This window comes from Zalophus californianus, chromosome 5 (genome assembly GCF_009762305.2).
Source record: "Zalophus californianus isolate mZalCal1 chromosome 5, mZalCal1.pri.v2, whole genome shotgun sequence".
NCBI classification, from domain to species: domain Eukaryota; kingdom Metazoa; phylum Chordata; class Mammalia; order Carnivora; family Otariidae; genus Zalophus; species Zalophus californianus.
Window position 1 is genome coordinate 122060092 of NC_045599.1, and position 26174 is coordinate 122086265.

General features: G+C 38.6%; 1 protein-coding gene and 1 non-coding gene across 2 annotated transcripts in view; one reads left to right on the top strand and one right to left on the bottom strand.

The window, feature by feature from the left end:
- The first annotated feature begins 2007 nt into the window (after window positions 1-2007).
- Window positions 2008-26174, top strand: part of PRKAA1 (protein kinase AMP-activated catalytic subunit alpha 1) — a 31475-nt gene continuing 7308 nt past the window's right edge. Inside the window, 9 exon segments of the mRNA XM_027605901.2 lie at window positions 2008-2154; window positions 14896-15037; window positions 16683-16698; window positions 16700-16777; window positions 17211-17255; window positions 20844-20988; window positions 22567-22654; window positions 25032-25195; window positions 25198-25255. Coding sequence (XP_027461702.2) covers window positions 2028-2154; window positions 14896-15037; window positions 16683-16698; window positions 16700-16777; window positions 17211-17255; window positions 20844-20988; window positions 22567-22654; window positions 25032-25195; window positions 25198-25255 — 863 coding nt within the window. The 5' untranslated portion in view covers window positions 2008-2027.
- On the bottom strand, window positions 23791-23924 carry LOC113930123. Its single transcript, XR_003522468.1, has one exon. It is a non-coding gene; the product is annotated as a U4 spliceosomal RNA (small nuclear RNA).

Consider the following 26174-nt stretch of genomic DNA (forward strand, 5'->3'; position numbering starts at 1 on the left):
TTTCCTAAGAGAATCCAGTAAGCTATTTCTGCTTTGTAGAGTTCTAAAATGCCTGGGCTGCAGAAACTCACAAGGCAAACAAGTAAATGTGAAGAAACCAGAGAGCAAAAATTACAACAGTAACCACTGCCCAACGCCCAAATGTGTCAGTAATCAAAGACTTCTTAACTTCATGGTCCTTCAGACTATGTGCAGTCCATAATACAATAGAAACTGATTATCCAAGGCTAGTTGTAACTGTTGTAATCCTAAACTCAAGCTTTTGCTTCTCTTGCAGTGCCTTGGGTGGAACTAATGCATGTTACTTTGATTTCATAAACAGAAAGTATCTAAAATCAGAGGAGCTGGGTAACTTTGATTAGGAACAAAAAGGATAACATTTTTAGTCTTACTTTTATATATATACATATATATTTTATCTTTTTTTAATATTTTATTTATTTGACAGAGACACAGCGAGAGAGGGAACACAAGCAGGGGGAGTGCTTGGAAGGAAGCCTCCCTCTCCCACTCCCCCCCCCCCCCCCCCCCCCCGCTTTTGTTCCCTCTCTCGCTGTGCCTCTCTCTGTCAAACAAATAAATAATAAATAAAATCTTAAAAAAAAAAGTTTCTGTCACATTTTCTTCCACCCTGTCTTCCTTTCATTCTCCCATTGATCCATCCCCAAACCCTCACTCCTTTCTTTCTTCAAGCACTGCCAGACACTGGATAAATACAAAATGAAGATTCATGGTCCCTACCCTTGAGGAGCTCACAGTGGTAGTGGGAGAGGGAGAAGCAGGCTTCCCGGGAGCAGGGAGCCCGATGCTGGGCTCAGTCCCAGGACCCTGGGACCATGACCTGAGCCGAAGGCAGAGGCTTAATGACTGAGCCACGAAGAGTTCAATTCTTTGCCCATTGACACTGGCCCAAATGCTATGACACTGCAAAACTGAGATCATATCTTGTTTTTTGGAAAACAAACATGAACAACAGTTCATTTTGCCCATGTCAGCGGAATACAACTAAGAAGTGAATTGGCTTAAAAATTTAATACAAATAAGCATACTTTGTCTACTTCCTCTGTAATATGGCACATCCCATTTGTATAGATAATAGACTAAATTTTACTCATTGCAAGTACAATAAATATTTGTCGATTGACTTGGTGTTTGCAAATACAAGCCTTGTTTTTCATTTCAAAGTCTACATTTTATCGGTAATCTAAAAATATTAATTCCTATGTCTGTAATATCCCATTCCTGAGCACACGTACGTTCACAGTATTCCCAAACTGCTCCTTCCAACAGAGTTTGCTTGGGAAGGAAATTTCAGAAAAGCATCCATAAGGAGGAAAGCCCGATAACGCTGCTTGAGCTGTCAAGGTGCCCAATAGTAACTTACTGGTTCAGAGTAACAACAACAAAACAACAACAATAACAACAAAGAGCAAGGGGGGATGGGTGGAAAAAGGGGAAACTCCATCGAAGATGCAAGTGACAACTCCCAGTGGCTTTTAGATTCTATCCGCACAGGGAAAATGAAAAGGTTAGAAAACAGTGACAGGGCGGTGTCCCCTGCCATGTTTCAATTCACGCTGCACTAGTAACCAGCCACACAACTGCCTCACCCAAGTGGGCTTCCTCAGTGCCCAACTGTCCCCTCAGAATCGCAAGGAGAGCGGTACCCCTCCCCAGGAGTAACGATTAGGGGAGATCACTGCGGGCAGAAACTCCGCCACAGGGGAGAGCAGCCGAGGGGCTGCCTCCCTCCTCTGCAGTTCAGGAAGCCCTCTTCTGCGCGCAGGTGGGCGGGCGCCCCAGGCCGAAACGAAGCAGCGCGAGGAAGGGGGGGTACCGGTGGCCCTCCCAGCGACCCCTGCCCGCCCCGCCAGGGGGAGCGTCTGCGCCGCGGCCGGCGGCGGCGACCCGGCGGGCGACGCTGGGCGGTGGCTCGGCGGCGCTGCTGCCCTCCCGCGTCCCCACCCCCCTCCCTGCCCGCCCCCGGCGCGGCCCTGCCCGCCCCCTCCGCCCCCTCCCGCGGCGCCATGCGCAGACTCAGTTCCTGGAGAAAGATGGCGACGGCCGAGAAGCAGAAACACGACGGGCGGGTGAAGATCGGCCACTACATCCTGGGGGACACGCTGGGGGTCGGCACCTTCGGCAAAGTCAAGGGTGAGGACCCCTGGGGCAAGGTTCGGCCCCAGCCCGCGATCCGGGCGACTTCCGCCTTTCGCACCTCTTCATCCTCCCCCGCCCCGGCGTTCCTCTCCCAGGCTCGGCAGCCCCAGTCCTGGCTCCGGCGGGAGCGGAGTCAGAGGCCACCGCGGGACTGCGGCGCGACCCTCCCGGCTGGGTGGGGGTGGGGACCGGTCGCCATGGCGACGGCGCCGCGGCCAGAGGGGCTTGCCAGTGCGAGGGGCGGGGATGCGGCAGTGCGAACTTTCCCAGGTAGGGCAGGATAGGGTCGCGCAGCTGCTCCCAGCGCTGGGTGGGGGCGCCGGGGTCTCGGCCCGGAGCCTTGGGGAGAGGGCCTCTTGTTCGCTGGGGCTGTGCTCGCTCGGCTCAGGGCCAGCCCATCGCTTCCCTGGCAGTCCTCAGTATTGTCCGTATTTCCGTCCTCTTTAGGAGGTTCTCGACTTACCTGCCGGGGCTGGTTCTCAGGTGTGAAATGTGTTCCCCTCCCCACCTCCCCCAAAAGTAAGCTTGCTTTGGGGGTAGCTTACAGAATTTTAAAAAAAGGGCCATCTCGTTGGGAAGGATGACTAAATTTTTTTCGGAACAGTTAATGAATGTGAACTGGTCCGTATTTGCGATGCATGGTTTATGTTCTGATTGCAGACTCCGTGCCTTCAGTGTTTCTGAATTATCAGTTTTGCAGACTGTGTGCCAAACCTGGTAGGTAGTGCAGATGTTGCCTCCAGATAGTATTTATTAGCTCATTAATGTAGTTCGTTTCCATTTATTTTCTCAGGATATTTATGTTTTAATAATTTAGTGCACATTATTTGAACTTTTTTTCTTTTTTTAAGGAAAGTGTGGAATCTCTTACCCTTGTGTTTCAGCACAGTACTCTGGAAATAACAAACTTGATCACCAGTCCACCAATTCTGGCACAAAACGTTTAATTGCAAACTTTGGGAGGTGTAAATATTTTTTTTCTTTAAAATATTTGACTTTGTTATTAGGGATGTAGAGGAAGGAAGCATGGAACTGATAAATATAATTCATGCATTGGCTTTGGATATATAATAACCAATGACTTGCATATACTAAGCTCTTGGTAAATACTTGATTTGAAAGAAAAAAAGTTGTGAAAGTGTACAGTGAATTAACTAACTGAGCCTTGCTTTACCAGAGCTAAATAAACATTTTCTGATTTTATCTAGGGATGGAAGAGGAGAACCCTTCCTTCTCTTGCTCTTTCTGAGTCATAGAACTGGAAAATTGCTGTATAGCCCACAGGGAAGCAACTGCCTAAGCCTTCTTATGAAAATCAGCAAGGCCAACAATGTAAGAAAGTAAGAAGCAAATGCCAGAATAGGGTAATAAGAGCCATCAGGGTGGGTCTGTATTAGGCCAGTAAGATGTCTCTGTGCCCTCAAAATTATTTATCTTTGGCTATGTTGTCTCTTTACTTGTTAGCAATTACAAAGTGCTTTACAAATATTTGTAAGAAATGCCCAGTAATGCCCCCAAATAGTGATGACAGTCTTGATACCCTCACTTCTCCCACGGTTCTGCTTGTACTAGGATGCTCATCATTCTATTAAAGACCTGTGCAAAGTCAGGTCTCATTTTCTTATTTGCTAGGTGGCTTTTGGCATGGCAGATAGGAAAGCAAGAGAAATTTTTCATTTTCTGGATTTGATCTGTGATGTCGCTGTGACATGAATCCTTCCAGTGAGTGCTGTTCCTTAACCTTCATTCTTCCACATGTGCCTCTCTTGAAATATTATACTGTCAAAGTCAACCTTTCCAAAGTATAGAAAAGCCAATATTCATCAAAGAATCACAGGTTTCATAGATAGGGTTAAATTTGTTCATAAATACATTAGTTGATATTGGTCAAAATCCTCAACCAGTGCATTTTTAAGTTGTTAAACAGTTGGGATGCTTTTTACTCCAAGTGCAGTAATAGAAAATCCAACTCAACCTAGCCAAGAACATCTCTTTCTGTGGTTCTCTCTCCAAAGCATGGAGACTTCAGCATACCTCTCATGAGTCTCACTGGCTCATCCTGTTCCTGGGGCCAGGGATGCCATGTGCTAATTGGGTTAGGCTTGTGTTCCTAAGTAGGTACTAGCAAAGGAGATAGCATTACCTTTGGTGGAATATGGCCCACTGGTGAATGTGTGTGTGGTGGGGGCGTCTTCTTCTGAAGAACTTAGTATGGAGAGACAGGATAAATATCTATACAGAATGGGTATTAATTGTTAGGAGAAAGGCAGACATAGCTGCTCAGTGAACAGGCAAAAACAACTATTACAGTGGTGATGTTGGTAACTTAGCCTTAATTTGACAAGTATTCTTATCAATAATTTGATTAATCATATATTTCAGTGGAGATAATTTGGAGTAGATAGAGCTTTTAAAATTAGTTACACATTGGTAAATTTAACATAGAAAAGGAATCTAATAAAAGATATGATATTGATATGCAGAAAAATTCCCAATATGATTTTACATGCTTAGAAGAAATTTAATTTTGGGGGTGAAGGGGATTAAAAATTTGCAGTGATTATTTTGTTTCCTATTACAGACTAAAAAAGTCACTTGGTAACCTAATGATACCATTGTGAGGAGAAAGTTTAAACAGACTACTAGGGTTGGCTTGGGATTATGCTTGAATTATCTTTTATTATTCCCAAGTTATCTTTTTTCCCCCCTGGTTATCAAGGTGTTAGTCTCTACTCCCTTGCAGGGTCCACGTGCCTTTCCCCAGGTACAGCAATTATAAAAGCATGGATGAACAGAGAGTCATGTTTCTATTGCAGTAAATTAAAATGGCAGTTTTTGTTAAGTTTTCCAAGAGAAGAGAAGACGGTTTTTTTAGTGGTGTAGGTGGTCTTCAGCAAATAAGTTGTTTATACATGCAGCCTGTTAAGTTGGTAAGTATTTTTCTACATAAACTGCAATTTCAGGTAAATAGGTGACTATTCTCTTTATCTTTTTATTTAAAAATTTCTTTAAGGAGGAGGTTCCTAGCTGGCTCAGTCAGTAGATCATGCAACTCTTGATCTTGGGTCATGAATTCAAGCCCCCACATTGGGTTTAGAGCAATTACTTAGGAAAAAAATTCTTTAAGGAAAAAAATCTGTATGTTGTATAAATATGTATATATCAGCATGGGTAGATCTCAAGTTTATAAGGTTAGGCCACAAAAACCAAAGAAGCAGAAGAACATGTGCTGTCATGTTATTTATATAAATTTTAAAATCATACAAAAACACCCAAACATTGCTAGTGAGAGTAAATTGTTGCCACCTCTATAGAGTGTGACAGTATTTATTAAGGTTAACCCAGCAATTCAACCTCTAGGAATTTATCTTATAGATATACTTGTGTGTGTATGAAATAATGAGTTATTCATTGCCATATTTATGAATACAAAAGGTTGGAAATAACCTTTGTAGTAGGACAGTAGTTAAATTATGGCTATCCATACAATGATAGACCTTGCAAACATAAAGAAAAAAATGAGAGACTTTATATAATTTAAGAAGCAATTTCCAAGGTGTATTTTTAAGAGGAAGAATAAGGGGGGTAGTAGAACAAATGTGTATAGTATACATACCATTTGTGTATAAAAAATGGCAAATAAGGTATCTAAGTGTAACTACTTGCATATATATATATATAGAGAGAGAGAGAGAGAGAGAGCGTCCCTTTAAAGATACACATGAAACAGTTACACTAGTTGTTCAGAGTGGGGGAACTAGGTAGCAGGGGGACATTTCACTGTTTATCTTTTTGTGTTGTTTAATTGTGCAGTGCAGGTATTATGTATTCAAAAGAATATATAAAACTAAATTTGTAGAAATAAATGTAGAGAAAACATTGTTAGAGTACTGTTTATGGATTCACACTCTAGGGGAAGATAAACACCACATTCACGGTAGTGGTTGTAGAAAGGAGAAAGGGTTCTGGGAGGAGGCATACAGAACTTCACTTGCATCTGTGATGTTTTATTGCTTAAGCTGGTGGTGGGTGGAACATGGGTATTTGGTTTGCCTTTTGGGATGCCTGAAATGTTACATTAAGAAACCTGCCTTTCTCAGATTTCCACTATAGCTTTTAAAGCTCATCCTTCTCCAGGATTAAGGTATTTCCCTTATACTTCTAGAAGTGGGATTTTTTTTTTTTAAGATTTATTTATTTGAGAGAGAGAGAGAGAATGCAAATGGGGGAGGGGCAAAGGGAGAGCGAAAGAGAGAATCCTAAGCAGGCTCCATGGCTAAGCATGGAGCCCAACATGCAGCTCAGTTATACAATCCCAAGATCATGACCTGAGCCAAATCAAGAGTCCAGTGCTTAACAGACTGAGTTCCCCAGGCACCCCGGAGTGAGATTTTTTTTTTACTCTTTTAATTTAATTTTTTTTTCTTAAAGATTTTATTTATTTATTTGACAGAGAGAGATACAGTTAGAAAGGGAACATAAGCCGGGGGAAGTGGGAGAGGGGAGAAGCAGGCTTCCCGTGGAGCAGGGAGCCTGACTCGGGGGCTCTATCCCAGGACCGTGACCCGAGCCGAAGGTAGACACTTAACAGCTGAGCCACCCAGGTGCCTCTACTCTTTTAATTTTAGAGTGGGAATGAAATAGGTGATTAGAGTATCTTCAGGAGGTTATTCTTTGTGGCACCTCTTAACTATTTAAAATTTTCTCTTTCAAAGTATGATCTTACTTCACTTCAGGATTATATATCTGATTAGAAGAGCATTTGTTACAGTGTCCTACGGGTAGACAGAGTTCCCTTTGGAAAGCAATAACAGGTTGTTAGCTAGTAGTTGACTAATCCAATGTTCTTGTGAGGGAGACATTGTGAATTCTGGTAACTTTTGCTGTGAGTGACTTACAAGTCTTCCATGGCAGAAACACTTGTCTTCCGTTTTGTTCAGAAACAGTATCATGGGGTGCGTGGGTAGCTTAGTCGGTTAAGTGATGGACTCTTGGTTTTGGCTCAGGTCATGATCTCAGGGTTGTGATACGGAACTGCACATTGGGCTCCGCCCTGTGTGTGGAGCCTGGTTAGGACTCACTCTTTCCCTCTATCTCTTCCCCTACCCCACTCACACTTGCTCTCTCCAAGTAGATAAATAAATACAATCTTTTAAAAAACCCAGTATTTTAGCACTACTGTAAAACAGTGACAGTCTGAAGAGTAAGATTTTGAGCTTTGGAAAGGGGGGTGGTTCTCTTAATGCATATTCTTGACAGGGTCTACTTGTTACTCATTGATTCTATGGAGCAGCAATTAATTTGGCTGCAACTAAGTTTAGTCAATAGAGAATCCTTTGCTTAGTTTGGAGAAAGCAGTTCAGGGTTTGGGGTGTGATATTGTGCCCATTTCCCCCCTCCACCCCTGCAATTTTCTACTGCATATTGATGGTGGGGTGGAGTAGATAGGTCATAAGACTTGGAGTCAGAAGGCCTATCCCACCTTGATCACTTAATAACTTTACTTCATCAAGTTACATAATCTCCTAGAGCCTCATAATTACCTAAATCATAGGTTTGTTGTGAGACTCAAATGTGATGTGTTTTTTTTCTAAGCTATAAAACACTATTTTCTTTTTTTAAAATATTTTATTTATTTATTTCACAGAGAGAGAGAGAGAGAGAGACACAGCGAGAGAGGGAACACTAGCAGGGGGAGGGGGAGAGGGAGAAGCAGGCTTCCCGAGGAGCAGGGAGCCTGATGTGGGGCTCGATTCCAGGACCCTGGGATCATGACCTGAGCTTGACGACTGAGCCACACAGGTGTCCCTAAAACACTATTTTCAAAAGTATTATGTTCCTGAAATGTGAATAGTGAAGTTTGTTGGTAATTGGGTTCAAGGCAAAATATCTGTTCCTATAATTAAGGAAAACAGATTATCATATGATAGCTTTAAATTACCAAGATTTTGCTGGGAAGAAAGAGGGAGAAAGATGATACTCAGAAGGGCTCTTGCCTACTCTGAAAGAGAAACTATTTGAGCCATCAGTGTTGGGACATTACTTGAAAACCTTGGAGGGAAAAGTCTGTATCCAAGTAAGACAGGTTAAAAATGTTTAATAGGTTTCTTTAGTAGGCAATCCAGAGCCATTATTGTGTTAATATGCATAGTGGATTTTCGAAAGGGAGAGCATACATCGTTTCCCAGACTGACTTGCTTACAAAGTCTTTTTCTGTGTAGAGGCTTCAGTCCTAGTATTTTGTAGAGCATAATTCTTAAAATTCATTGTAATAGTTTTATGATTTTCCTAGCCCATAGAAAATTCGAATTCCCAAATTAGAACATTGGAGAGGGGGCTGTAAAAGTTGACTCCCGATAGGCTGTGAGGGTGAGACACAAATTCAAAAAGCAGAAAACTGGGGCACCTGGGTGGCTCAGTCGTTAAGCGTCTATCTTTGGCTCAGGTCATGATCCCAGGGTCCTGGGATTGAGCCCCGCATCGGGTTCCCTGCTCTGCAGGAAGCCTGCTTCTCCCTCTCCCACTCCCCCTGCTTGTGGTTCCCTCTCTGGCTATGTCTCTCTCTCTCAAATAAATAAAATCTTTAAACAAAACAAAACAAAACAAAACAAAAAAACCCACCAAAAAGCAGAAAACTATGGAGCTGGAACATAATACCTAGGAGCAAGAAGTCCTATCCAGCTAACTCCCACAGATTGTCACTGTGTGAGGGCCCAGGGGCGTAACTGATACTCATACAGGTAGACATTTGCTTATATAGAGTATGTGGTATTCTTATTTTTACAGACAAATGAATAGAAGGTTGAAGTAATCTAACTTGCCCAGGTCAAACATTAAGTAAACAACCTTCATACTGGAAAGAACCCAGGTCTGTGTGACTACAAAGTCTATGTTTTGTACACAGATTGCCTTCTCATGTAGAAGGATATGGGGCATTCAGCCCTATTTCTAAAAAGGTGAATCTAACACCTGTCATTGTTTTTTTTTTCTTCCCTTTCGGATTTTTTAATTGTAAAGAATATAAAACAGTAGGTAAAATTTGAAAAAAGTCACTGTAGGATAACTATTTTCATTTTAGCACATTATCATTGTCATATAAATATTTTTGATATAGCTAGAAAATGTAGAATGCATGTATAATTTTTGTTTGCTCTTTTCATATTTACAAGAACATTTTCTGTAGTCTTATGAGAGAGTCTTTTATGTTGGAATAGCAAGGTATTAAACTGTTCTCTGAAATTGGTCATTTAGGTTATTTGCTGTCTTTGTTCTTAAATAAGACACTATAATAAAAACAATTATGCACATTTAAAAAAAGATTTATTTAGGGCCTCTGGGTGGCTCAGTTGGTTGGGGCGACTGCCTTTGGCTCAGGTCATGATCCTGGAGTCCTGGGATCAAGTGCTGCATGTGTCTCCCTGCTCAGCAGGGAGTCTGCTTCTCCCTCTGACCCTGCCCCCTCTCATGTGCTCTCTCTCTCTCTCTCATTCTCTCTCTCAAATAAATAAAAAAAATCTTTAAAAAAAAGATTTATTTATTTGAGAGAGAGAGAAAGAATGAGTGGGGGAGGGGCAGAGGAGAGAATCTTCAAGCCGACTCCCGTGTGGAACCCAACTGGGGCTCGATCTCAGCGTGCATGAGATCATGACCTGAGCCAAACCAAGAGTGGGATGCTTAACCGACTGAGCCACCCAGGTGCACAATAATTAGGCACATTTTTAAATCTGCTTAATTCTAAGTTAAATTCTGAGTAAGGGAACTACAGATTTTTAAAAAATATATTGCTCTTAATGCTATTCTAAGATATCAGTTGCCCTTTTATTTCCCTAAAATGTTCTATTGGTATAACAGCCATGAAAAAGGAATTAGTGCACTAATTTTCCCTTAAAAAAACAAACTGATCATGTACTCTGCTTATTTATTTACTTAGTGGTAGTGTGTGTGTGTGTGTGTGTGTGTGTGTGTGAGTGTGTGAGAGAGAGAGAGAGAGAGAGAGGATTTGATTTCATTACAGTGGCTGTCATGACACCTTCCCCTCCCTTGCTACTGTTCAATTTTTGTTTGAATACTATTTATACAATCATACTTTTTTGATTTCTATTGCTTCAAAAATGAAGATATGCCTCTGTTTCTTCTAATTAATTTATAATTTGATGAAATGTTCATGTATTAGAAAAAAGTCTTCAGTTGTACCTTGATTGTTTGGTTATTGATTTCATTCTGTTCATTTAGCTTTCTTCTGGAGGGGGCTTCTATTATTCACAGGTGGAATAATATTCTACTCTGTATTGTACATGAGTTGAATTTTACTTGATTCCCTGTTCTTTGTCTATCACCATCCCTCTTTTTCTTACTAATTTCTTCCTCATTTTTGGTATGTGTTCCATAAAATTTTCTGTCACAGTTCTGCAACGTACTGCTATCTAAAGGATTTTAATTGTTCTGTTGTAAAATTCATCCCGCTCTGCTCTTTGTAACTTCTATATTTCTTTTTTTTTGATTTAAAAGATTTTATTTTTAAGTAATCTCTACACCCAGTGTGGGGCTCGAACTTACAACCCTGAGATCAAGCGTGCCATGCTCTACTGATTGAGCTAGCTGATGCTCCATAACATCTGTATTTCTTATCACCTTGTGATAGTTAATTTTTCTACAACATTCATTAGTTCTTGGATGAGCATTATTATTTTTTTTAAAGATTTTATTTATTTATTTATTTGAGAGAGCGAGAGAGAGCACATGAGAGGGGGGAGGGTCAGAGGGAGAAGCAGACTCCCCGCTGAGCAGGGAGCCCGATGCGGGCCTCGATCCCGGGACTCCAGGATCATGACCTGAGCTGAAGGCAGTCGCTCAACCAACAGCCACCCAGGCGCCCTAGGACATTATTAATGTCTATTCTTTCTGCTTTAGACTTTTGCACTTTAAAACTTTTTGGTTTTTCTTACTTTACAGTTATTTTGGTCATCCTCAGAGGCCAGGAAGGTCCCAGGGACCAGGTTGCTTTTGGTTACTGCTGTTTTCTGTGGCAGTGTTACCGCATATATATAGTAGATGCTCAGTACATGAATGCATTTGAGAGAATGCTTTGAAACTCCTATTCCAGTTCCTTATTTAATGATAGAATATACATCTGAGTTTCAATAAGACCCTGTTGTTACTTAAAGTTAATTGGGGATTGAAATTCGGTTGAGCAGGGTGGGATATGAGGGAACTGTGGTTGATTTGTGATGAATTGGAGTTCAGTTCCAAATGGATTCTGCTTTCATATTCTTTCCAAATCTGAGTCTGCCAGTAGTTTCCAGTATTGTGGCTGTCCCAGTCTTGTTTCAGCTATGCAATTAATGAGAGGGTTTCTACTAAGCCATTGCTTGGAGATTTGGGGGGGTAGTTAGGACAGATGAGATTACTACTTGTTCAGGTATCAATACACTAGGTCTGAGAAAGAAGGTGCTTCCTGAATTGGGGGTTTAACAGTCAAGTTGACTGCTCTTAATCGCATCTGATTGATACAGGAGATTGGAGAAGGCCTTATCAGAAATTAGAATGTGCTTCTAATTTCCACAGTCCATTTCAGCTATGATTATAGGTTTGTCACTAATTTCATGTATATTTTAATGAGTTTTTGATGGAAGTATGTCCAGTGCATTCTTACTCTGCTATCTTTCAGGATACTTCTGTAATTTCTTAGCCATAGATGGTTTTTGAGATTAGTTGAGCTTATACAAATGGAGGTTGTAAGAAAATTTAGAGATTCCATTTACATTGTAGTAGTTTAAAAACTTTTGATTCTGTGATAATGCTTTAGGTTAGGGTAGACTGTGGTGCAGTTACACATTTGCTCACTTGCTGGAAAGATTTGTATTATAGAGGGATTGTGCAGGTTAAAGAATCTGGACAAAATGGAAGGTGGACTTCGGTGGGTAAATTGTATTTTTGAAAAGGATTGAGACATACTCTGACTTAAATACTTTTCTTGGAGTCTTACTTAATAAAGACTTTTTTCTCCACATGTGGAATATCTGTATAACCTAACCTTTGATTTAATATTATTAAAACATTTAAGGAAAGTAGTAAATGCTTAAAAAAATTCAAAATAATGAGGAATTACCCCATCCCCTGCCCCTCTCAAATGCTGGGGTTATGGTGGGGTAGAAGAGCGGCTCATCACTCATTATCTTGGTTAGCTGGTAGGGGGAAAATGTTGAATTGTTGAAACCATTGGACCTGATGATCTGTAGAGTTCTCTTTAGTTTCTAAAATTCTATGCTTTTATTGTTATATCATCAAGAGCAAATATTAAGTGAGGAGCAAGCAATGAGTGTTTTGTCTTTAGAAAGATAATTTAATTATCTTGTTGCTCCCTTGCTTTAAAAACCTGCGGTGGTTCATAATCCTTGAGGGTTTTTAAAGGGTGGGCAGGCTCAACTCCATCCCAAATCCCAGATCAAGCGGGAAAGCTTGATTGGAATAATGAGGAAAAATTCTTTGTTAAAATAATGTTTTAAACATAAGAAGTTTAAAATATCAATGTTGAGTTTTCAACTTGTAAATAGTAAGAAGTATTGTATTCATCTGCTAAGGGTTTCCATAACAAAATACCACAGACTGAATGGCTTTAACAACATATTTTCTCACAGTCTGGAGGCTTAAAGTTTGAGATCGAGGATTGGTGCCTTATGAGTCCTCTCCTTAGCTTGCAGATGGCTGCCTCCTCCCTGTGTTCTCACACGGTTTCCTGCGTGTACCCTGTTGTTTCTCTGTGTGTCCAGATTTCCTCTTAGAAGGATATCATGAGTCAGGGTGGATTAGGACCTACCAAAACTGTCTCATTTAACAGTCATTTCTTTAAAGGCCCTATCTCTAAATACTGTCACATTCTGAGACCAGGGTTAGGGTTTCAACATATGAATTTTGGGGGGAGACACAATTTAGTACATAACAAACATTAATAACTAAGAAGGGATTTCTTTTTTTTTTTAGATTTTTTAAAGATTTTATTTATTTATTTGACAGAGAGAGACACAGCTAGAGAGGAAACATAAGCAGGGGGAGTGGGAGAGGGGAGAAGCAGGCTTCCCACAGAGCGGGGAGCCCGATGCGGGGCTCGATCCTAGGACCCTGGGATCATGACCTGAGCCAAAGGCAGACGCTTAACAACTGAGCCACCCAGGCGCCCCTAGAAGGAATTTCTTATTTATCATTATCTTTGCTTTTCAGCTGGTAATTACCAAGATTGCCAGGGAGAGCTCTCAGCTATTAGTCTTACAAACTATGTTCTAAGTTAGAAGAGAACATTTTCTTCCTAAAAAGCTAAACTCCTAAGTCACTTATTAAAAGAAAACAAAACTTGATACATATATATTTCAAAAAGTCAAATAGTGCTAAGAGGTATGTATATTTATAAAACAGAATTCTTACCCTCACTCTCAACTCTTCTAGTATTTACCTCTAGTTTTTTTTTAACCTCTATATTTCTAATTGATCTATGCATGCATACAAACTATTTCTTATTTCTTGTTGATGGATTTTTGTTGTTGTTGACTTTCTATTATGGTACATAAGGATTTCAGTTCTCTTACACCTTTTCCTCTACACCCTCATTCTTCTAATATAATTATATCATACTTAAAAAAATCCATATTTAGCATTTCATATTGTGACTGTGCAAAAACTATTTGCCAAGCCAATACTGTGACTATTTTCTTTATTTATCATTTTTTCCTAGAGTTATTAAATTACCTTGTTTTTCCATTTGCTTAGTTTTCTTTGAACCTGAGGCTAAATTTCCTGTATCTTCAAATGCCTTTGTCAAAATCTCTCTCAATACAGTATTCTGTACTTTGGAACCTGTAAGATAATTTATCAGTCTCCCCTTCCTGCAGCCATCTTGGATCCTCTATTGCCTTTCTGTCTGGATTTGTTGCCTCTAGTCCATCTATACATCTGTTACCTAGGACTTTGCCTCATTACCATAGTGAGGATTCTCTTAGTTTTTCTCCTGTACTGGATCCCTTCTTTACTGGATATTATCTTTCTCGGTTTATTTTCCTGATTTTGACAGGATATATATTCTACAGTAGGTTCTAGAGGAAGGGTAAATAAAAGCTAGTTTTGAAGACTAAATTCTGCTCTCACTATTGATTATCTGGCCATAGCATTCAAAATTGAAAGAAAATCACTTAATTTTTTTAATCTTAAAAACAAACTGCATGTTCATGAACTGAAATTTGGAAGGTTCAAAGGGTTATGGGTAGGGGAAATGTGTCTGTAGCAGGAGGGAGTTTTTTGGGATGACGAAACTGTTATGTATTTGATTCTAATGGTGGCTTGCTTTACCAGTTTCTATATGTTAAAATTCATAGGACTGTTCACCAAAAGAAAATAGTTGTTTTTTTTTTTAAAGTTCAGTTTGTATGTATGATAGCTTAAGAACTACAAAATAAGTAAGAATTTAAAAGGGCAAAAAGGTACACGGCAAAAAGGAAGTTTCTTTTCTTTCTCTCTCTGTTAGCTTTCCAGTTTTCCTTTCTTGAAGAAACCACTGTTACCGGTTTCCTATGTATTCTACCATTTAATTGCTCTTGGACATGTAAACAACATTTAGGGGCAAATCAGGCAGAACTGAAAGGAACTTAAATTTGCTCAGTATTTTCTGAGATTACTACTCTTAGAATAACATCTAAAATGTTATTAATCAAGCCTGGCACTAATTTGTTAAAATTATTTCTCCTACAGTTGGCAAACATGAATTGACTGGGCATAAAGTTGCTGTGAAGATACTCAATCGACAGAAGATTCGAAGCCTTGATGTGGTAGGAAAAATCCGCAGAGAAATTCAGAACCTCAAGCTTTTCAGGCATCCTCATATAATTAAACTGTAAGATCTGATTATATTAAATATAGTCATATAATTTTTTAATCATTTTTGTTAACCTGCTTAATCTGTCAAGTGAGAAAGATGACTGACATTTCTTGAATCATCCCTCAAGGTTTTAAAATTTCTGCCTGTTCATGTATTCATCTAACCCCGTTCATGGTCACTTAAATCTATGTCCATGTTTTGCCCTTGTGCTTATCAGCTGTTAACTTTCTCGTTCTTTCTTGTCCTCTGGACATGCCGTCTGATCGATAACTTTCTGTGCTCCTATTGCTATAGAACCAACAATGATTTGCTGGTAGAAAATGTTGACCTCCACATGATGTCACTTAGCCTCACTAGAGACAAGAGAAAGGCAGTAGAAAGGGTTTCCCCCAACGCTGCTTATATCTGATAAAACAAATCACAAATGACAGAATTTCAGGAATCCAGTATTCAGAAGGGCAGTAGTAGTATTCTGGTGGTTTTACAGTTGCCAATTGTAGGGTCTCCATAGAACTTACTTATTGCCCAGTTTTTTTATGCGGGCTGTCAGTTACAACTGCTAAGGCTTTTATACTGAACTGGCTGGCTCCAGATTTGTTTCACTCTCACCTCTTCTCATTTGCTGAGGTGCCATGGTTTTAAGATGCATATGGGTGCTGATAACCTCTAAGTACACATCTCCTGCTTTCATAACTCTTCCCTGAATCCTAGTTCATACACGCACTGCCTATTTTACATCTCCATTTGGATGCCAGAACTGAACTTTCTGTTATCCTCCCCCCACCTGCTCTTCACACAGTTCTCACCCTCTTTAATATCCAGTTCCTCAGGGCAAAACATAGGAGCCATCCTTAACTTCATTGTTTCTCTCACTTCCTACCATCCATTCCATCTCTTTCTTCAAAATAGATCTAGGATCTTAGTGTTTCTCAGTTCCATCATTGCCATCAACCTCGTTTGAACCACCGTCATCTCTGTCATGGACTCCTGCAGTAGCCTCTTGCTTCTCCCTTTACCATCCACAGTCAGTTCTTCACATTGCTGCCATAAATTAAAGCTACCCTTTTAATAGATCAGACCACATGACTACTTGCTTAAAACCTTCAGTAGCTTTGCATCTCCCTTAGAGTAGAAGCCAGAGCCTCATCCTGGCTTGTAGGGTTCTCTGTCTTCTAGTCTCCAGTTACCTCTTTGACTCCACATCCTGTTTCTCTCTGCCAGCTCACTCTGCTCTAGCCTTCTTACCATTCCTCAAACATGCCAGGCAGGCTTCTACCTCAGGGCCTTTGCACTTGGTGTTCTGTCTGCCTGGTTCACCTTCTTCCTAGATCATGGTATGGTTTGCTCCCTTCTGTCAGGTTCTGCTCAAATGTTACTTTATCAGAGTCCTTCCTTAAACACCCTGTATGAGAGACTCCCTTAGTTTGCTTTGTTTCTCTTCATAGCATGTTCCACCTCCTGAGATATTGCTTGTTTATTTAGTGTCTGCTTCCTGGCTCCTGGAACATGAACTCCATGAAGGCAGAGAATTTGTTTTGTTCCCTGCAGTTTTCCCAGCTAATAGCATAGTGCCTGCTATATTATAGGCGCTTAGTAAATATTTACTGAATGAATGAATATACATGTTTTAATATTGGTAGATAATGTTTTCTCTCACCAGGTACCAGGTCATCAGTAACACCATCTGATATTTTCATGGTGATGGAATATGTCTCAGGAGGAGAGCTATTTGATTATATCTGTAAAAATGGAAGGGTAAGCAGTTCTGATTTAATCCTGTATTTATTTTGTAACTCCCCTTATTCCTTACTAGCGATGTCAGAAAGCAATTTTGTTAAGAGGTCTACTTAATAACCATTTTCCTTAGTCATGGTATTTGTCTAGAATCATAGACTATTTAGAGTTAGAAAAGACCTTAAAGATATTTCCTTAGCCTGCTTATGCAGATGTGGAAGCAGAGACTCATGATTTATATATTTACTCAAGGTCACGTGGTTTATTAATGACAGAATTGGATTGAGACCAGAACTCATGATCCTCCAACTCATGCTTTTGGGGTATGCAAAATACTTGTAACATATATCTTGAAGTATATATTTAATCCTTACAAAATGTATTAATACTTAAAGATCTAGGCCTTGCTAGTCAACCCTAGCCACATTTAAATTGCATTCGTTTTTGGTTTCAGAAATCTGATGTACCTGGAGTAGTAAGAACAGGCTCCATGAAGGAGGTAGGAATTAGACTTAAAGAATTTAGAGTTGGAAGGAACTTTAGAAGGCATTTGGAACAGTGTCTTAAGTTACAGACCCAAAAAGTGAACACTGCCCCCCCCACCCATATTTTTTTCTCATACCCAGGTTATGTGGTACGCTAAAACCTCTTTCTAGAAGACCTGTATCTAGCAATGAGAAGCCATTTTTTCCCTACCAATCTGAAGTTCTTTATATCATTCATTCTTTTGTTCTATGTAGCATATCTGTTTACTTTCATCAAAACCAAGCTCATTAAATGACCAAGTTAATTTGATTTTACCATTTTTTAATATGGTTCTTTTCAATTTTCAGGTATTCTACTTCTCTGTTCACTAACTCTCCCTTCCCCCCCACTATGTTATGCTTGGAATAATGGAAACAGGCAAAAGTTGAATTGGCATCTTGTTCTCTTATCTTTTCCATTTGTCATTTCTTGGTCATTTTGGTTTACATTATGGGAATTTTCTTCAATTGTTTACCTGTTGCATATTAACATTTCAGCTGTCATATTTTCTATTTCAAAGATCTTTCTTGTTTTCTGAAATTTTCTTTTTTAAATAGCCAGTTCTGCTCAACAGATACAATAACCTTATCTGAGGATAACAATTAGGTTTTTTTTTAAAGTTTCTAATTGTAATTCCTGTATAATCAACACACAGTGTAATATTAGTTTCAGGTGTACAGCCTAGTGACTCAGCACTTCTGTGCATTACTCAGTGCTCATCGTGATAAGTGTACTTTATTCCCCATCATCCCCATCACCATTTCACCCATGCCCCCACTCATCTCCCTTTGGTAACCATAAGTTTGTTAACTGTAATTAAGAGTCAACAGTTGTAGTGTTTTTTTGTTTTGTTTTGTTTTTGTTTTTTTAAGTCTTCATCTGTTTCCTGCATTGTTACTGTACCTTCTGTGCTCCATTTTATTGGGTCTTGGTCTTTTGTACATGGCCCTGCCTCAGATGTCTGGTGATTCTTGGTTGTCTACTTATATTTATTTGAGTGAGGTACTAAATGCCAAGCTCATGAGGGTGGAACTTATTGACTGGTGGGCCTTCCCATCCTTTGAATAGGTAGGGATCTGTCCATTTTATTAGGATATACCAAATGTCCGTAATTTCAAATATTTTTCCTTAGATCAGCAAGTTGCTCCAGAAGAAACCTTCCAATTTCTTGAGGGTATTAGCTGTCAGTACTCTGAGAGCTGAATTGGGAAGAGGCCTGCAAGTCTCAGTAGTTAGTATGTTGACTTCCACTAATCCCCATGTTTTCCTTCTGGTGCCTCATCTCTGCCTTGGTGTCCTTGAGAACAGAGCTGGTTCAGCCTTCCTAGAGTAAATCATGGTCTTATTCCTCAGGTGGGGTGAGTTTAAAACTTCTTACTTTAAACCGATTGTCCTGTTTCCATCCTCTCATTTCTCCCTTCCCAAATTTCCAAGGCTTCTAAAAGCTTTTCCAGGGTTCTGTGTGCAGGCTAGTTTATTATTGATTTCCAACCCTGTGGGCTTAGGTTCTGCTCTCTCTGTTGGTGACGTCTTTATCACTATTCATCCATTCTACAGTTTAGTGATTTCTCTTTTTTTTAATTTTTTATTTAAATTCAGTTTAGTTAACATATAGTGTATTATGAGTCTCAGGGGTAGAATTCAGTGATTCATTGGTTGCATATAACACCCAGTGCTCATGACTTGTTCTATGTAGCATATACATAGGGTCTGCCCTCCTTAATGTGCCCTCCTTAATGCCCATCGACTCCTCTTGATGACTGCTGTCTTGCTCTTTTTGTCTTTATATGCTAATGTCATTTAGTGATATTTCAAAGGGTGGAGACAAAAGGTTCGATCTGCCATGTTTAACTGGAAATATGCTTTAACTTTTCTAATATTCTTTTGTAGACTTCCCCTCCATCTTTGTACTGTATTTGTCAATATAATTTTAATTTTGTAGCCTGTTAGTTTACCTATTATATTTTGTTTAATCAGTTAAGTTTTCTTTCACATTTAGAACACATTCTTTTTTCACTTAGTATGTTTGATATAAAATTGTATTAAAAAAGTGAACCTACATTTCTGCTAGAAATAAATGAGATTGCTAACACATTGTTATTTTCTCTGGAGGAAGGGTATCTCATAGTACTTCAGTAGTTTTAATTTTGCTTTCAAAAGAAATTACTAGTTTATCTTTTCTCCTAGATTGTCCATGCCATGTGAAGTGTAGAAGTCTGGTTTTAGAATGCTAATTTGTGGCCTCTGTTAGAGAATTGCATATTAGAGTCCGTTACCTAGAGAATTAATAGGCTGTTTATAAATGTGACTTCTTGGTAGAGGCTCATCCAAGTAATGGTTATTACTTTTGAGAAAAAAAATCATAAGAAGAAAATATGGATAAATGGAATGAGAAGGTTTTTTTTTTTTTTTGAGTGAGATTTCTTAAAGAATTTTTTTTCTAAAGATTTTATTTATTTATTTGACAGAGAGAGACACAGCGAGAGAGGGAACACAAGCAGGGGGCAGTGGGAGAGGGGAGAAGCAGGCTTCCCGCGGAGCAGGGAGCCGATGAGGGGCTCGATCCCAGGACCCTGGGATCAGGACCTGAGCCGAAGGCAGTCGCTTAACAACTGAGCCACCCAGGCCCCCCAAGAATATTTTTTAAAATGTTAGTTGCTACATAAGATAACTTTTTTCAGATACATGCTTTTTATATTTTATTAAACAAATGAATAAAGGTTTTTCTTTGTTAAAACTAGAATATCTTTATTTCAGGACATATAATTTGATTGCTTGCTAATTCATTAAAAATCTTGAATCTTCCTCATATAGTCTAAAATAGTATCATCCACCCCAACATAATTCTCTGTGTCCCTATTCTGCTTTATTTTTCTTCAAAACACTCCTTGATGTTATTTTTTATATTTATTTTTTATTGTCAATTTTTTAAAAAAGATTTTATTTATTTATTTAATAGAGAACACAAGCAGGGGGAACAGTAGAGGGAGAGGGAGAAGCAGGCTTCCCGCCAGGCAGGGAGCCCAGTGCGGGGCTCGATTCCAGGACCCTGGGATCATGACCTGGGCCGAAGGCAGACCCTTAACCATCTGAGCCACCCAGGCGTCCCTGTTGTCGATTTTCTTCAACTAGATTAGGACCTTTGTTTTATTCATTGCTGTATCTCGAGTGTCTGAAACAGTGCATGGCACATTGAAGATGTTCAATAAATATTTATTAAAGGAATGAAGGATTAAACATTTCTAATTTATAGGAGAAAACATCTAGTTTCAAGTAGAAATTGAAACTATTTGACATAGCTCATGAAATATAGAGGAAAGCAAGCTATTACAATGTAGTCACAAAGGTGATAACAGAAAGTTGAATTACTGATTTGGGTTCCAAGATCCTCTTAGCATTTTGTGCTGTATATATCCATCTCCTGCCTATTTCAAAAGTGTCTCAGGATGAGGTTCATTTGGAAGATTTCATGCATTTTGACAGTCTTATAGGTTGGAGAATTGTAGGTAGAAGAATTTCTTCTGAAAAACACACTTTTAAAATGCCTCTCTACTTTTCTTAGCTGGATGAAAAAGAAAGTCGGCGTCTGTTTCAACAGATCCTTTCTGGTGTGGATTATTGTCACAGGCATATGGTGGTCCATAGAGATTTGAAACCTGAAAATGTCCTGCTTGATGCACACATGAATGCAAAGATAGCTGACTTTGGTAAGGAGATTTTTATAGTTTCACGTATTCATTATGTTTAATGAACATGAATAGCATTCTTCAGATAACTTTTACTTCTTTTTTTAATTAGCTTCAGTGGTGCTTTTTATTTTTTCAAAGATTTTTATTTATTTATTAGAGAGGGAAAGAGCGAGCATAAGCAGGGGAGAGGGAGAAGCAGGCTCCCCACCAAACAGGGAGCCCAATGTGGGGCTTGATCCCAGGACGCTGGGATCATGACCCCAGCCGAAGGCAGATGCTTAACGACTGAGCCACTCAGGCGTCCCATAACTTTTACTCCTGTGCAGTGGATTGAGTACCCCCAAATAGTGTATCCTCACCATTTTGTCTATGAACATACAAAAAGGAGAAGAGATAAGGAATTCTCTTCTTAGCTTTTTGTCTTTAGAATTGAGTCTTAACGACAGTAGGTAAATAATTTAAGTTGGTAGCCTTAGAAGCATCATTTGATTTGAGACTTATTTGTGAAGGAGAAGTTAGCAACCTTATTTCCAGTGTGTTCTTTTGATCAAGTATAGAGCAAGAGGAGAGACTGGAATGGGTTACTCAAACTCTGAAAGCCAGAAGGTAAATTATATGAACAAAATTATTAAAAAAAAAAAGAATATTTTAAATGATAGAAAAACATAATTTCAGCTTGGAGGAACATTATTTTGATTGTCAAAAATGAATTTATTTTTCCTTTATTTTCTATGTAAATTGCCACTGACATTATTAAATCTAAGAAAATGAATCTCTGCAACTCTCTTTTGCTTAGCTTCAGTTCAAATCAGAGGAGATTGTTGTAACTATTTTCCTCAGTTGGGATATGTGTATTATAATCTGTAGAGATTCGTTGAGCACTGCCAATCAGCTCTGAGCTACTGGTTTGCTGCTGACTAAATTATTTGACTTCCTTACTCCTCAGTTGTCATGATGATGATTATTTGTTTTTGTTTTTTTTTTAATGATTTTATTTTTAAATAATCTCTGTACCCAACCTGGGGCTTGAACTCATAATCCTGAGATAGGAGCTGCATGCTGGCAACTGAGCCAGCCAGGCGCTCTTGTCATGATTATTTTTACCTAATGCATTTTTGAGGAGGCAGAGGTTTCTTTTTGGAGTAAAACTATGAGGAAACTTTGATACTCAAAGTTACTGTTTTTTTTATTTTATTTTATTTTATTTTATTTTATTTTATTTTTAAAGAATCAAACAGGGGTTAATAGAAACTTTGAATTTTAATTCTTCTACTCATCTGTTGTACATTTTTTCCCTAGTAGTTTCCGTATTAATAAATTTAAATATGCCAAATTTATTCTAGTAAGCGGAATAACCAGTAGCTTAATATATACTCATTAAATTCCAATAATGCACTAACTTTAAATGCTGAAATAGATTACAAGTTTTAGGGCATAATGGCAAAATATTTGCAAACAGTAAAGACAGAATTTGTTGAAGCAAAGGACAAAATGATGATTTATCACTTCAATGCAAACTCAGTTTTACTGTTCAATGGAGTTTTGTTTTATTTTTGTCCTTGGGAAGTCTTGAATATTGATTTTGTGCATTTTCAGGTCTTTCAAACATGATGTCAGATGGTGAATTTTTAAGAACAAGTTGTGGTTCACCCAACTATGCTGCACCAGAAGTAATTTCAGGAAGGTAGTATTTGACACCCTTTCTTCCACCCTTGTACATTTATATAATTTTTTTTCTCTTAGATTTTGTCTGTCTGTAGTGTCGTATTAAATTCTAGCGAAAGAAAGACATGTAAGGCTTATTCTTTCCTTATCCAGAAAGTGTTATGTTTTAAGAATAAAACATAACTAAGAATTAAGGATTCCATTTATAGAAGAGAATATTGGTTTGCATGTCAATATCATCTATAAAGTAGTTAGATCAGAATACTTCTCACTTTTTTCCCCCAGTAGAAATTGAAGGTTTAAGACTAGCAAGTTTTTTTTTCTTTAAAGATTTATTTATTTTAGAGAGCACGTGGGTGTGTGCGTATGAGGTTGGGGAGGGGAGAGGGAGAGGGGGGTATACTAAGCAAACTCCCTGCAGAGCATGGAGTCTGATGGGGGAGCTCAGTCTCAGGACCCTGAGATCAAGACCTGAGCCAAAATCAAGAGTCAGAGGCCCAGCCAGCTGAGCCACAGGGACCCTAAAACTAGCAAGTTTTAAAGGTCAGACATTAAAAACTTGAATATATTAATACCTACTGGTTGGAAATGGTTTTACTTAGATGAAGAGTTAAAAGTGTAATGTGTACCTTTAGTTTTTCAGATAGAAGGCATTTTTTAAGATATGTTTATTTATTTTACAGAGAGTGTGTGAGTTGGGGGGTGGGGCAGAAGGAGAGGGAGAAACTCCTCAAGCAGACTCCCTGCTGAGCTCAGAGCCTGATCCCAGAACCCTGAGATCATGACCTGAGCTGAAATAAGAGTTGGATGCTTAACTGACTGAGCCACCCAGGCGCCCTGATAGAAAGGCATTCTGTAGTAGCTTTATGTTTATGATAAGGTGTCTTGGGGAATTAGACTGAAGTATGATAAAATCATCAGACTCATTTATTTTGAATTTTTCATTTTTAAATCTTCTAGAGACTACAGTATTATAAGAATTCGAACCTCTCAATTACCAGCATTGAGAACAGGAGTATGGTTTCTATAGCCATGGCTACATACTACACATAAAGTGCAGCTTTCAAATAGCTTAGATGGCAGGAATTTTTTAAAGTTATTGTTCTTCACTCTCCTACTGAAATTGAAAACAGATGGTTAAGTTTGTTTACTAATTTTTGTAATTAACTTTTATTAATTTACACTAAAACCATGTTTCTTTGTTTGAATGTTTCACATCCTAATTCAGTTAGCAATAATCGCGCCTCGGATAAACCTCATTGGCTACGATACTGCCACTGTGCAAAGCTTCACATCCTAATTCAGAATGCAGAAGTACTACAGTATTTTCTGTCTGTTTTCATAAGCTTGCTTGCCTAGTGTGCTCAGAGAAATTATATTTGGGTAAAGGCATGGCTGTGAATAAGGCAGAAGTATCTAATTTTAAATTTATCAAGGTTCATCATTATCTTTTTATTTTTTTTTTATTTTTATTTTTTTTAAAGATTTATTTATTTATTCATGAGAGACAGAGAGAGAGAGAGAGAGAGAGAGAGAGAGAAGCAGAGGGAGAAGCAGGCTCCCGCTGAGCAGGGAGCCCGATGCGGGACTCGATCCCAGGACCCTGGGATCATGACCTGAGCCGAAGGCAGACGCTTAACCATCTGAGCCACCCAGGCGCCCATCATCATTATCTTTTTATATCAGCCTAATGTTCAGAAAATGTTTTTAAATTACTTCATTTGTGTCATGTAATTTGTTTTGGAAGAAAACAGTTCAAGACCTGGTGGCAGTGTTAATTAAATAAACAAAAGAAATGTATTGTAAATGTGCATGTATACACGGGCCATTACTGAAGTCTGCTTTTCCAGTTTGGATAAGGACTTCCTGCCAGGTTTGGATGAGTGGGAACTTGTACTCAAAGCGGTATTTATGGATCAGTTCAACAATTTATTTGATCAGTTTATAAACATCCTTTCCCCAAAACCAGACTTTGACCTAACAGCCTGTGGTAGTTAAGTCAGTTGGCTACAGTGTATTGCAAATACCAGTTTAGAATCTTCTGTGAACCAGTCAGCTTGGCTTTCTGACATAGCCTCAGGCCCCATTCGCCTTGGTAGGAGGTCTTGGGTTATTGGGAGACAGTGGGTTTAAAGAACATTCTTAATTGATTTTATAAGGATCATAGTAAGGTAGTAAGAACAGAATTTTAGCTATAGTCTAAACTTAAATTCTTGACTTGTTTTCAAAGATAATACTGATAGAATTAGTATAGAATCCTTATGTGTAGTGTGTAGGAATGGCTATAGAAATCATACTCTCATAATTCTTTATGAAGTGTCCATATTGAAAATTTTTGATTGATTGGCTCTCAAGTTACTATGATTATTTAATCCAATTGATATTTCCTGTTACAGATTGTATGCAGGTCCAGAGGTAGATATATGGAGCAGTGGGGTTATTCTCTATGCTTTATTATGTGGAACCCTTCCATTTGATGATGATCATGTGCCAACTCTTTTTAAGAAGATATGTGATGGGATCTTTTATACCCCTCAGTATTTAAATCCGTCTGTGATTAGCCTTTGAAACATATGCTACAGGTGGATCCCATGAAGAGGGCCACAATCAAAGATATCAGGTAATTATGCAACTTGGAGATTATCAGATCTAATAGTTTCAATGATACAAGTTAAGTGAAAGAAAAAGTTGCAGGACAGTATGTACAATGTAATGCCATTTCTATGTTAAAAAATACAGTATATAGGCACATTTATTTTATTTTGGTATTTAAAAATACACACTGAACAGGCTACCTTAGGGAAAGAAGATTAGTAGTAGGAAGGGCTTTCAAGGCTTTTTACTTATGCATCTTTCTTTTGAAATTGTAACAATGAATATTATATTGTTTTAAATTTGAAAAAATAGCTAATGTGAAATAAAAAGGACCCTGATGGATTTTACATTTGTAGTGGTTCTTCAAGATTTTCTGTAGTATGCCTCATATTTGACTCATGAAGATTAATGCTTTTCAGTAGTAGTAAATTTGTGTCACTATTTGAGTTCTGATCTTTTGAATTACTCTGTTTTTTCTTTTGTTTATCTCGAGTAATGAGGACATTTTTAACTTCACCAAATGACATGTGTGGTTTTGGGGTGGTATACACTGAATCACATGTGAAATTACTGGTTTGTAAGTTTCATATGGAAAGGCATGTTTATACCACCCATGGAAAAGGACAAATCATCCTCTAAAATTTAAAATATCTAAGTGAAAGATGCTTTTTCTTGTGTTTACATATTTTTTACAATTTAAATGTAATATGTGACAATTGGAATTGACAATTGGAATTAGAAAACACCCAAAAAATAGAAAACTAAAATGATCTTTAATTCTGTCACCCAGAAGATAGTCATTGTTCTTTTGGGTGTTTCCTTTCTTGATGTTTTTAGTTTTAGCTGTTTTTGACATAGTTCAGGTCAAACATATCCTTTTATATATGAAGTTAGGAAACTCTCAGTTCCTTCATTAAAAATGAGATGTTATTATCTTCATAGAA